This window comes from Lagenorhynchus albirostris, chromosome 3 (assembly GCF_949774975.1).
Source record: "Lagenorhynchus albirostris chromosome 3, mLagAlb1.1, whole genome shotgun sequence".
NCBI classification, from domain to species: domain Eukaryota; kingdom Metazoa; phylum Chordata; class Mammalia; order Artiodactyla; family Delphinidae; genus Lagenorhynchus; species Lagenorhynchus albirostris.
Window position 1 is genome coordinate 122,572,223 of NC_083097.1, and position 12,791 is coordinate 122,585,013.

The 12,791-nt window shown below is 37.8% G+C and overlaps 1 protein-coding gene across 9 annotated transcripts in view; it reads left to right on the forward strand.

Moving 5' to 3' along the window:
* Positions 1-12,791, forward strand: part of TCERG1 (transcription elongation regulator 1) — a 60,344-nt gene that overhangs the window by 2,247 nt on the left and 45,306 nt on the right. For 4 of the 9 annotated variants that reach the window (XR_009539618.1, XM_060143910.1, XM_060143911.1 and 1 more), the window contains exons 2-6: positions 3,740-3,965; positions 6,302-6,454; positions 7,504-7,957; positions 8,268-8,387; positions 12,276-12,518. Coding sequence is in view for 8 of the 9 variants with exons in the window: in XM_060143910.1 (XP_059999893.1) it covers positions 3,740-3,965; positions 6,302-6,454; positions 7,504-7,957; positions 8,268-8,387; positions 12,276-12,518 (1,196 nt within the window). In the remaining variant the exon portion in view is untranslated. The remainder of the gene's footprint in view (positions 1-3,739; positions 3,966-6,301; positions 6,455-7,503; positions 7,958-8,267; positions 8,388-12,275; positions 12,519-12,791) is intronic. The other 5 variants (XM_060143912.1, XM_060143913.1, XM_060143916.1 and 2 more) reach the window with 3 other exon arrangements.

Consider the following 12,791-nt stretch of genomic DNA (forward strand, 5'->3'; position numbering starts at 1 on the left):
ATACATTTGTTCTTGTAAAAAAATTTTTTGGGTTTCTGTTCACGCAAGTAGGCTTCTGTTTTCCTAAAGATTGAAAGTGGTAGGAATGCAAATAACCTACAATAGACAGAATTTATTTGGAGTTCCAAATGCCTTTCTATTCCTTTATGGTTGAGGGTCATTAAGATTTAGAGTTATATTTGTATAGATCCTTTACCCAAGGCCTATATTTACTTATTAATGCTTTATGACTTATGATAAGGTACTTGGCAGTCTAAATTTCCTCAGCTGTATAATGGGAATAAGAATATGTTGGTGTTACCACTGACTAACTACCATAAACAAGTTCTTTTTCTGTGCCATAGTTTCCTCTGTAAAAATGGTGCCAAACTTATCTCATTGGGTTGTTGTTAGGATTGAAAGACTTAGTACAAATAATGTCCCTATAACCGTACCAGGTATATAGGAAGTACCCAGGGTTCACTATCATTATTAAAACAATAATTGAACACTACCATCCTGGACACTGAGATGCATCACTACAATAAGGAGAAACTATGTACTAGTGGGTAGAGATAATACAAAAGTAAACAAATAAGTGAGATGTTTTTTCATAGTATTTACCATAATTGTAAACTCAAATTGGGTAATGAAATAGAGAGGGGCTGGGAGAGACTAGGGTGAGAAAGGAGTTTAAGGTGAACTTTGAGCTGAGACTGAAGAGTGAGTCAGTTATATAAAGATCTGGGGAAAAGCATGCCAGGCAGAGGGAACAACTGCAGAGGCTTCAGGGTAATCAGGTAGTTGATCAGAAAGACTAGAGTCTGTAGAGAGGTCAGCAAGGGCCAGGTTATGTAGAGCCTGCTAATAATAATTATAGTAATAGTTAACACTACTAATATTAAAACCGTTTAACAGTAATTTTAGTATTTTACTAAATTATTAGTATTTTACTAATACTCTTACTATACTGATGTTACAGCAACAGCAATAATAGCTAATACTTAACGTGCTGGGTGCTGTTCCAAGTTCTTTATTAGCTCATTTAATCCTCAGTGCAGGTCTGGTGAGGTTGTTGTGATGAAGCAGTGTATATAAAGAGCTCAGCACATGTGCTATACATATCTGACATCAGAAAATGGCAACTTGAGGCTGTCGATAGAGGAAATTATGCGAATTTTGCCACCATTTTCATGGCAGACTTTGAAAGCCATCTAGTCAAATTGGCCACCGAGTGCTTTTCAGGTAGAGCACTATGCTAGGTTTGTGGGGGAATGAAAGTAATGATAGTTAAAATAGTTTACTGTGTACCAGGTACTATCCTAAATGTTTCATGGCGATTATCTCATTGAACAGAGAGGTTTTATTTCTATTCCCCCCCCACCCCGCTCCCCGCTCATTTACATGTGAGTATATTCAGGCTCAGAAAAAATGTGAGCAGCCTGACAACAAAAGGCAGAGCCCTGATTTGACTCTTCATGCTTTTAGAACCTAAAATGCTTAACTTCAAGTTATAACTAGGAAGTGTGAAATTCTAAAGAGAGAAGTAGTATAGATTTTTTGAAAAGGAAGAGGCAGATTCAGGAAATCTTAGATTAAGATACATTGTTAACTGAAGGCTGAAATGGAATATCTTTTCTTGGTGGTTAAGTTTTTTCCTGCCCTAAAGGTTAAGACATTGCTTCAATAACAGTGACCATCTGTCTTTTGGGAGTGCATATAATTTGAAAAAGACTGATTATTCTTTTTGCAATCACTTTTAAACTCATACTTTCTAACATTGAGTGTAGGATCATTTGCAGATTTGGTGAAATATATTTGGTATGGTAGTTCTGGATGTGTTTACAATCCTAGTGCTCTCCTAGAAGGCAAATTGGTTCTTTATTAGGATTTTTTGTGTCAGAATTGAATTACGATGTGGAAAACTTAGAGAACATTGAAACGGGGGTAGTCTTAAGCACAGGATTGAAAAGTGTAGGAAAGTTGGAAGAGCCTGGTGAGGAGAGAGTATAAGAATGATTACCATCAAATGTACATGAGGAATATAATTGTTAATCTTCTCTTGAGCACTGAAATGTAAATTTCATGTATAATGGAGAGATTTATCATAGCTACTGGGAAGACTGTGATAGGTGCTCAGTAAATTGACTGGCAAATTATAGTAAAGATTTTTTTAACATTCTATATACCCTATTTGTAAGATACAGTTACCTAGGTGTTCAATGGTACATTCAGCAAATACTTATTGAGCCTTACTATGGGCAGGCATAACTATGTGCTGGGGATATAAAGGTGAACAGGACAGACAGTTGTTGCTCAAAAGGGGCTTAGATAGAAAGCATGGTATAGCATTTAAGAGCCATTCACCTGTGTTTGAATTCTGGCTTTACCACTGAACCAGCTGTGTGGCCTTGGGCAAGTTATCTTACTTTTGTGCACCTTAATCTGTAAAATGAGTTTGATAAAATCTATCTCAGGGTTGCTGTGATGATTAAATAACTTAAAAAGAGCTTATGATTACTGCCTGGCACATAGTAAGCACTTGTTAGAGTTAATAATTTTTTTAAAACACTTATGAGAGGAGATAGATAATGCCATCTTACGTGATATTGCTTATGTGCTTGAGTGCCATGGAGAAAATAGGGTGTTTAGCTAGAGATTGAAGGGTGGGGTGGGGTGCAGTGTACAGAGGGCTTTCCCTTTAGTTAGAGAATACTAATGATCTCTTAAGCTGCTCCCCTCCCCTGCTATAAAAACCTTGTATTTGGAAGTAATTTCAAACTTCCAAAAAGTTGCAAAAACAAATAGTATGCTTAGTGTTAATATTTTACCTGTTCTGCTTTATTACTTGTCACATACATGCTCTCTGTTTCTCTGAGCCATTTGAGGGTAAGATACACACACACACACACACACCCCATGGCCCTTTACCCCTAAATACACACACACACACACACACACACACACACACACACACACACACACACACACACACACACACACACACACACACACACACACACACACACACACACACACACACACACACACACACGGCTCTTTACCCCTAAATACTTGAGTATTTATTTTCTGAGGGTAGAGATCTTTTCTTACTTAACTACAGCACAGGCATCAATGTAAATTTGCGTTGATAAAATACTTTAATCTGTTGTCCGTATTCCAGTGTTGTCTATTAATCCATTATGTCCTTTATAGCATTTCTTCTCTCTAGTTTAGGATCCTGTCTAGAGTTGGTATTGTGTTGTCTCTTTGGCCTCTTTAATCTAGAACATTTCCACAGCCTTCCTTTGTCTTTTTTGTATAACATCAACATTTCTGAAGAGTATACTCCCTGCTGCCCCCTTTCTAATAGAACATTCTTCATTTTGTGTTTGTCGAATAGCTCCTTATTAGATTGAGGTTATGCATTCTTGCCTGGAATAGGTGATGTTGTGTCCCTCTCAGTCACATTAGGTCAGTTTCTCTGTTGCATAGGTGTTTTGTTCATCCTTCTTTGCAACTGTAAGAAACATGCGGGAAGATACTTTAAGACTATCCAAATAACCTCCCTCATCTAAATTTCCTCCTAGATTTGGTGTCCATTGATCATTCTTACTGATGCACTCTATTGCAGTGTACAATATGACTTTCCAACTCTACTTGCTCTTAAGGGCTTTAAAAATTTGATGTAATTAGAGATTAGTAGCTACATTTTTGTTACGTTGAGAAAGAAAAATTTATTCATGGCTTTCCCACACAGGATGGCTCAACAGCAGGCCTTGAGGTTCCGAGGCCCAGCTCCCCCACCAAATGCAGTGATGCGAGGCCCACCACCTCTCATGCGACCTCCTCCACCTTTTGGTATGATGCGAGGCCCTCCTCCACCACCTCGGCCCCCATTTGGACGTCCTCCTTTTGATCCTAATATGCCACCAATGCCTCCCCCAGGAGGGATTCCTCCACCTATGGGCCCTCCACACCTCCAGGTAAAGAATATAGAGGTAGCTGTTTCTTTGTTGGCATTAGTGTCAATATTATATATGGGTTTTGCCTTTAAAACCTGTGTTCTTGGTTTTATAGGAAAATGGGAACTAAAGAGAACATCCTTTTATTAATGTGTTGCTCTAAAAGCACTGGTAACAATAATTAGTATGGAAATTCAGACTGGAAATGTATATGGTGATAGAAAAATGTGTTAAGTTAGGATTGAATAGGGTAGTTCTAACCTGCCTTAGTCTCTGAAAATTGTCTTTAGTAATCCATCTTCTTTATGGGAAATGAAGTTTGAAATCTTACGTATAGAGTAGGGGAAATTTGTTTTCAGTTATACATATTGCAGGTAAACTTAAATATATATGTATGTATATTCCTGAGCAGTTCTCCCCAGAAATGATGCCTAGTATAGAATCTAGAAAGTGACAACAAACACATTTTGTAAGCACAATATTTGGATTTTTTTTTCCTTCCCCAGAAAAAAAATACGGTTATCTTACAATTTTAGAAATAGAATTGTTGTGGGATTTCTTTAAATAAAAACTTTTGTGGTGTTTTAACCTGAGGCATATATCCCTCTTTAGTGTAAATAGACCCAGTTATTGTCTGAAATGAGGTTATGAAGGTATCAACTCTCAAAAATATCTACTTTTGAGATTATATTCTTTTTGACTGAGTATGTTTCTATGTTTTCTTAGTTTATTCAGCCTGTACCATTCTGAAACGAAATAAATACAGTAGTATCATCTCCCTTCTGTTAGCTTGGATAATCAAGAATGAACTTACTAAAAATAGAAAGAGATAATGAGCTACTGTTTAAATGATGTTAACTCTGTTTCAATAGGGTTATATTTATGGAAGAAACACCAGGTTTTAATACTTTGCTTAGTAATTTTGTTGCCTTCCTAGTAATGAGCAGCCCCCCTTTCCCCCACCCCCTTAAACAAATTGTTAAATGGTTTTATGTTTTCTTCAGGATTAGAATAGGAAGTCACTTTTTGACCTACTGACTGGTATAACTTGTTACATGTGAATTTATTCTACTTTGTGCCTTTAATAGTTAAAGTCCTTGCAGAATATTATAAAATGTAATGGATTAATGTAACCCTCTAATGGAAGCATATCAGATGTTATAATGGGATACTTTCTAATGTTATGATGCTTTTCTTGGTCTTGATGGATGATTGTGTGGTTTTACAGTAAATCCAAGTGATTTCCAGCTCCTGGTGCACGAGATATATTTGGGGTAGATATTTTATAGAACATGGGCCCGTGTGCTGATGCTTGAAAGACAGCGAGCTGAATCCAGAAAGACTGGAATATGGAAAAGAAAACATTTTTAGGAAAATGAAATACAGTTGCACATTATTAGCATAATGTCAATTCCATTATCCAGATTAAGATGCTTTGGATAATTGAATTCTCATGTTACTTGTAGATTATAGAGGAAATCTTTTAATCCCTGTTCAAAATCTGTTTTCAAAGTGGCAGACCTCTTTTCTGGTTTGGTGAGTAAGATATAGCAGTTACAGTTAAATTGTTTGGTTCAGGATCTTTGCTTGGGTCAGCAGTCGTTGAAGGAATTATCAGATAGTGTTGAATCAGTAATGAATGGTTCCAGGAGTTGTTTTTTTTTTAACTATAATATATACCATTTAAATTCTCATTTAAATTAGCCATTTTCCTGGCTAATTTTTTTTTTTTCTTGTAGGAAAAGAGAACAAAGGGTTAGGTATATCTGGTTTTTCCTTTTTAGTTATTGCTATGTTATTTGTAAATAAGAATCAGTTTTTTTCTTTTGAAAGTAATCTAGTGCCCAATGTATGAAATAGGCAGTTAGGGTATAAAGAACAAAGCAAAACTCACCCATAATGCTATAACCCAGAGATGACTATTGTTAGTACTTTTTTGTTTTTTTGGTTTTTTTTTTTGCGGTACGTGGGCCTCTCACTGCTGTGGCCTCTCCCGTAGGAGAGCACAGGCTCCGGACACGCAGGCTCAGCGGCCATGGCTCACGGGCCCAGCTGCTCCACGGCATGTGGGATCTTCCCGGACCGGGGCACAAACTCGTGTCCCCTGCATCAGCAGGCGGACTCTCAACCACTGCGCCACCAGGGAAGCCCTATTAGTATTTTGATGTACTTCTTTCTAGTCTATTTAGTAATCATTTTTATTACAGAGAAACTTCTCTTACATAACCTAGATAAATGTATCTGAATTGACTATAAAACTAGTTTCTCTTACAGTGCTTTACTTTTGGGTAGAATTTAGTAATAATTTGAAGGAAAAAAGATAAACACAAGTGACATTACTTCTTGTGAATTAACAGAGACCACCTTTCATGCCTCCACCCATGGGAACCATGCCTCCTCCACCGGGTATGATGTTTCCACCAGGAATGCCTCCTGTGACTGCTCCTGGTACTCCAGCGCTGCCTCCTACTGAGGAGATATGGGTTGAAAATAAAACTCCAGATGGGAAGGTAAATTATAAAATGTATTTAGGTTGTTAGCTTCTTAGTAACAGAAGAGTAAAACAGGAGTTCTGGCAGATTGAGATCAGTGACTATGTCTTTGCCAATTAGGAATGAGCCTTGGGTAAGCCAGGGTGGGGCAGGAGTCCTGGAAAGCCTCACTGGATTGGACTTATGCACAGACATAAGGTGGCCTGGAGCACTTACATAGGTTTGCCTATGATTCTGGAAGCCTGTATTTTAAGTATGTGCCTTGGGTCCCCAAAACAGCCCTCAGGTTTAGTGTTTGCTAGGAGAACTCACGAGACTCAGCATGTAGTTGTATTTGCAGCTAAGACTAATTACAGAGAAAAGATACAAAGCAAAACCAGCAAAGAGAAGGAGGTGCATGGGCTGCAGTCTGGAGCAACCACACACAAGCTTTCCGGAGTCCTTTCAATGGAATTGTATAGAATGTGTTTAATTCCTGCGACTTGGCATTGTGAACACACAGGTGAAGTGTTGTCTGCTGGGAAAGCTCTCCTGAGCTGAGGAGTCGAGGGTTTTCATTGGGGACTGGTCCTATATCTGGCAACATCTGCCCAGCACATACCACATTCCAGACTCCCAGAAGGAAGGCATGTATTCAGCATAAACTGCATTGTTTGCATAAACAGTTTAAACATAATGAGCCATTCTTATCAGTTAGGGAATGATGGGAACCCTCCTGAAATCTAAGTTTCCAGATGCCAGCCAAGGACCAACATTGTGGGCAGGGCTTTCTAAGGATAGCAGTCTCAGGCCCGCTGTGTTAACTTTGTGCACAAAATATAACCTTGGTTCTCCTTTTTTGGTGTGTGTTAAAAATATAGTGTGCTCATTATAGAAAACGGGGGGGGAAGGAAAAAAGGAGTGAAAAAGTACCTTTAGTCTCATCATATACAAACAGCCAATTTTGGTGTACTTTCTGTTTTGTAAGGTTTTTTTAAATACTGTTTAAGACAAAATATAGTTGTATTATTGTTTATAAATGATAGTTGACAGATTCGTTGATACTGATGATTTTGCTTTCTCTGCAGGTTTATTATTACAATGCTCGGACACGTGAATCTGCATGGACCAAGCCAGATGGAGTTAAGGTCATTCAGCAGTCAGAACTGACACCTATGCTTGCAGCCCAGGCCCAGGTTCAGGCCCAGGCCCAGGCCCAGGCCCAGGCGCAGGCACAGGCACAGGCACAGGCACAGGCACAAGCTCAAGCTCAAGCTCAAGCTCAAGCTCAAGCGCAGGCCCAGGCACAAGCGCAGGCGCAGGCACAGGCACAGGCTCAGGCTCAGGCTCAGGCTCAGGCCCAGGCCCAGGCCCAGGCCCAGGCCCAGGTGCAGGCGCAAGTGCAAGCACAAGCAGTGGGAGCTTCCACCCCTACGACCAGTAGCCCAGCACCTGCGGTATCCACTTCAACGTCATCATCAACCCCATCCTCTACCACTTCTACCACAACAACTGCCTCTTCAGTTTCGCAGACAGTATCAAGTGAGTACTAGTCAGCATGTGTTTTCATTTAGGGGCTAGAGAAATGGACAAGTGGGAATGCATTCCAAAATGATCCTAGTGTTTTAGGTATTATCCTTGATGTTATTTAAAATATGTTTTTGACATTAAGACTTTTGGCTAAAAAGAACAGAAATTTACCTTAGTAGAAGAAATTATTTGCCCAGTTGAAATTCATGAAGCTAAACTGGGGAAGTGTAGAGTTAGCTATTCAACTTGGCCAACAGTAATGCTGGGTGATGTGGGGTTTGCAGAATAAGTGTAAGTCTTGGCCCCTGCCCCTATCTTGCAGAGTTTCCAGTTTTTCTAATTGAGGAGGCAAGAATAATGCATGTGAAACAATTAGAGAATAGCGTGCAAAGTTATGCAGCGAAAATAGAAGATATAAGAATTCAAGAAAACGGAGAGACAAGTGAGTGGACTACATGGGTATTGAGGTTTATCATAAAGGATGTGTGATAGGATTTGAATAGGTTCAAAGTTTCAGAGAGGTGTTTCAGGTAGTGGGAAACGTAGGTCAGGAAATGAGGATAAATGTAGTTTATGAATTGTTAGGTGGGAGGATTTATATTGGTTAATATATTGAATAAGAGACCAGGTTATGAAGAGTTTTAAGAACAAGGCAAATGGATGAGGCAGGCAGGCACTAGGCGGTCTATATGAATGCAGTATTCTGGAAGATTTTTATGGCACTCGTTCTCTGGGTAGTGTTGAAATCAGGGAAACTTAGGAACTTTTCAGTAACCTTGTTTAGAGGTAGATGGGTCCCAGAATGGGATGCAGGCAGATGAAATGTGGAATTGTGTTAGAAGCAGTTCGAAAGGTAAGAGAATTTTCAGGTATGAAGACACAGAGGCCCAAAGGTTACATCTTTTTTATAAAGATGAGAGACAGTTAATAGATTTCAGGGATGAGGAGAGAAGAATATTAATTTGCTTGAAAGATTGTCATTAATATTTATGCTACTAGTTCTGGATTTTATTTTGTTCTTTTTTTTTTGATATAAGTATGCTGCTGCTTTTTCTACAGGCTGAGATTGAGCCCCCAAATATTTACATAATTTTATTTATTGGATTATTTATTATGATACTGGCATGAAGATACATAATTATCCCTACAAGGCGATTATAATTTAGATTATTTTGCTACCTGGATAATGGGAGAGAATTAAAAAAAAAAAAACTGTCTCTCTTCTCTCCCCCAGTAGCTTCAGGGACTAGGGAATTATTAGTGTATATTACCTTGTAAGAAATATGTACATGAGAGAAATTTAGTCATCCTACTGAATTTAAATTCAAATTTGATTTTATTTTACTGATGTGCGTAGTAACCGAAGAAGTAAGGTACATGTGATATGGAGACAGTTTTTTTAAAGGCCCTATTTGATATTTTTTAGAGGGCTTGGGAGAAAATGTACTTAATAGGAAGATGTAAATAATGCTTTACCAGGTCTCTTGTAGTTAAGTTGAATTCTGAAAATACAGATTAACAGTGATACTAGCTAGTTGGTTGAAGGTCTTTGCCTTTTTATAGGCAAATGCTTCTAAAACCTGTGGGGCAAGGCAGAAAACAGTCAGTTTTTATGGGGTACTTGTGGTGATGGGAGAAGGAGATTAATTAAAAGCAGTGTGGTTCTATGTGGAGGCTCTGTGTTGCTTCTGTTTTATTCCCTGCCTCTTCGGAAGGAAAAATAGTAGTACTTTGTTTTAAGGGAGGTGGGTAGCGAAAAACTTTTAACTGTTCTCTTTGTATTTCATTTCCATATCGGAGTGGTCTATCAGTAGGCCCATAGGTATCTTGTCCATTACCAACCATTCTATTCAGAATTCCTGTTTTTCATTTTTTGTACTACCCTTCAGTGATAGGGAGGCCTTTATTCTAAGAACAGAATAGCAAAATCTTGTTCTTTTTACAGCCTTTAAACATCAGTTTTGATGTTGTCTTTCTGAGTATTCCTGATAGCTGTTTTTATTTCGCTTGATTGAGTGTCAGGAAGTGTTATCAGTCTTAATATTTCTCCATCTCTTAGAGATAGTCACTTGTCTTTTTTAGTTAAGATCTGAGGCTGGATTAGTAGTATATTTTGAGATCAAGTGTTACACTAGTTATTTTAGCAAATGGAGTTAGTAGGAATTTACCTGCTCTAAAGTCCTAGCTACCATTCTCCCAGCTTCCCAGTTAATTCTTTTGTTGCCTTTGTCCCTTTTCTCTCATGACGCATGGCAACTAATCAAATTCAGAAAATCCTGTGTCAGCAAGAGGAATAGGTTGAGTGAATACTTTTTGCCATCTCCATTTCGTGTTCCTTTCCCCCTGATATTTGATGCCTTTGTAACTCATTTTATTTTCCTGACTCAGTACTTTGTATTGTGAGTTTAGCAAATATTACTAAATACTATTACCATGATTTTTTTAAAAATGTAATTCTGTGAACTGCAGTATAAACCTGTGGGTAAATTAAACTAAAAATTAAGGAATTTATATTTTAACCTCAGTTGAGCATAAACTCATTTTATCCTATGCAAGTTTTGTGAAAAATGCTGATGAAATCCTCCTCCTCAGGGAAGTTGGGAAGAATAACTTGATATATATTCAGCCATTGCAGTAGATTACAAATGCTAAATGGTATATGTATGGGACTGGGCAAATGTTGCATGTAATTTGTATTTTTCATACTGTTATAAAATTATATTAATATGATACTGTACCCTAAGGCTAGGTCTATGCTAGACCACCAATTCATTCCTGGGCCCCTGAAGATACTTGTTTGGCCCTGCTGTCTATTTAGCCAAGGTGAGTCCCTCATTAACAAGTATGAAATTGCTGACATCTTCCCAGCCTAAGTGAGTTTTTCATTGTTAGGAGCTGAAGGAAAGACAGTGAGAAATTTTTTCAGTTGGATTATTGGGTGGTTTGCATTAAACAGTGTGCTTTTCCTTAGAATAAAATTGGCATAAAGATTAGGAAAGCACTCTTTTATTTAATTTGATAAATTTCATTCTTATTCCAGTATAGGTAAAGTTTGGCATTTTTCTTTATATCAAGATAAAGATGAAGTATTACCAATGAATTATGAAAATGAATTTTGTTTTGGAACTAGATGGGATGTGAATAAATAACAAAAAATGTTTTGTAATATTTGAGAACTGAAACTTAAAAAAAAGGAAATATGAATTTTATATATTTTGGGGGTCACAAAGTGTGATTACTAGGGATAAAATGTTTTATTTTTGATATTTAAAAATAACATATTAGCAGAACCAAATTATCCTGAATTTCACATTTTGCTGGTCTCTCACACTGGAAACCTGAGTTATTTTTTTTTCTTTTTTTACCTTTTTATTTTGAAATAATTATAGAGAAACCCAAGTCGTTTTTGACTCCATTTGTTCATATCCAGTCAGTCATTAGTTATTGCATACCTTTTTCTCTCTGTTCTTCCTTGCTTGGACAACTCCAGATACGTTGAAATTGATTTTCCCACCTCTGTTCTTCCTTTTCTTCCTATGCATCCGCCAGGTTAATTCATCAAATGAACAGTGATTGTTACTCTTCCATACAGAAGCCTTCATTCTACCTCCCCCACATCCCTTTTACATTCATGAAGTCACATAAATAACGTGTGAATGCATTCTTATAAAAAAAAATCAAACTCTAACGAAGCATGTGTAGTAAAAAGTAAAAGGTGTACACATACGTTTTGGTGTTCATCCTTTTAGATCATTTCTCTACGTTTACATAAGTTCTTCCCTTTCCCTACCCAGTCAAGTGCTGACTCCTTAGTCGTCTGTTCAAGGCCTCCCACTTTATGCCTCTGGCCTGCCTTTCCAGCTGTAACTCACTGGTTCTGTTGGTATGCCTAGTGTTTTACTAGTTGACTGCTTGTCTTCTGTTTTCTAAACAATACCTTGTTGTCCCCTACTCTTTGCTTTTACTCACTTTTCTCACCACTTGCTTATTTACTCCTTTCACTTTGTCATTTTCCTTGTTGAAATTCTAATCTTTCAAGGCCTATCACCACAGTATAAAATTTTCTGTACTGTCTCACAGTAAGAAATGGTCTTTGGGTCTTGAGTTACACTCCTATACATTTATCCCATTTCACTTTGTGTTTTAGTTATTGTTTATGTTTCATTTAACTATTTTCAAGCTTCTTGGAAGACAGAGACCTTGTTATAAATTCCTTGCAGTGCATGGAATGGGCCCTAAATACTTACATACTGAATGAGTGAATGATGAATGAATATAGTAAAATGGTTTATGAAGGAGTGATACATATTTCTGTTTTATCTTTTATCAGCACCCACAACACAAGATCAGACCCCAAGTTCTGCTGTTTCAGTTGCCACGCCTACAGTTAGTGTTTCAACTCCTGCTCCTACAGCCACACCTGTGCAAACTGTTCCTCAGCCACACCCCCAGGCGTTACCTCCTGCTGTTCCTCATTCAGTACCTCAGCCAGCAGCAGCAATACCTGCTTTTCCACCAGTAATGGTACCTCCATTTCGTGTTCCCCTTCCTGGCATGCCAATTCCACTTCCAGGTAAACCAATAGATAATAATAGTTTTTCCAGCTATGTTTTCATATTGTCAGTTAGTTTGTTCTCATGTGTCTGTTGCATTTGAAATTTGCCTTGAATCTCACTTGTTTGAAACATTTTTGAAAGATTCATGGCTAACTGCAGTATTTTTCTCTTCAGTTTTGGTAAATGTCCTTTTCTGTTGTTGTTTACATGTCTTAAAATTAGAGCCACATTTAAAGCTACACTCATTTTGGATAATGGCCCCAATGAATTAAAAATGATCATCTTTTTGT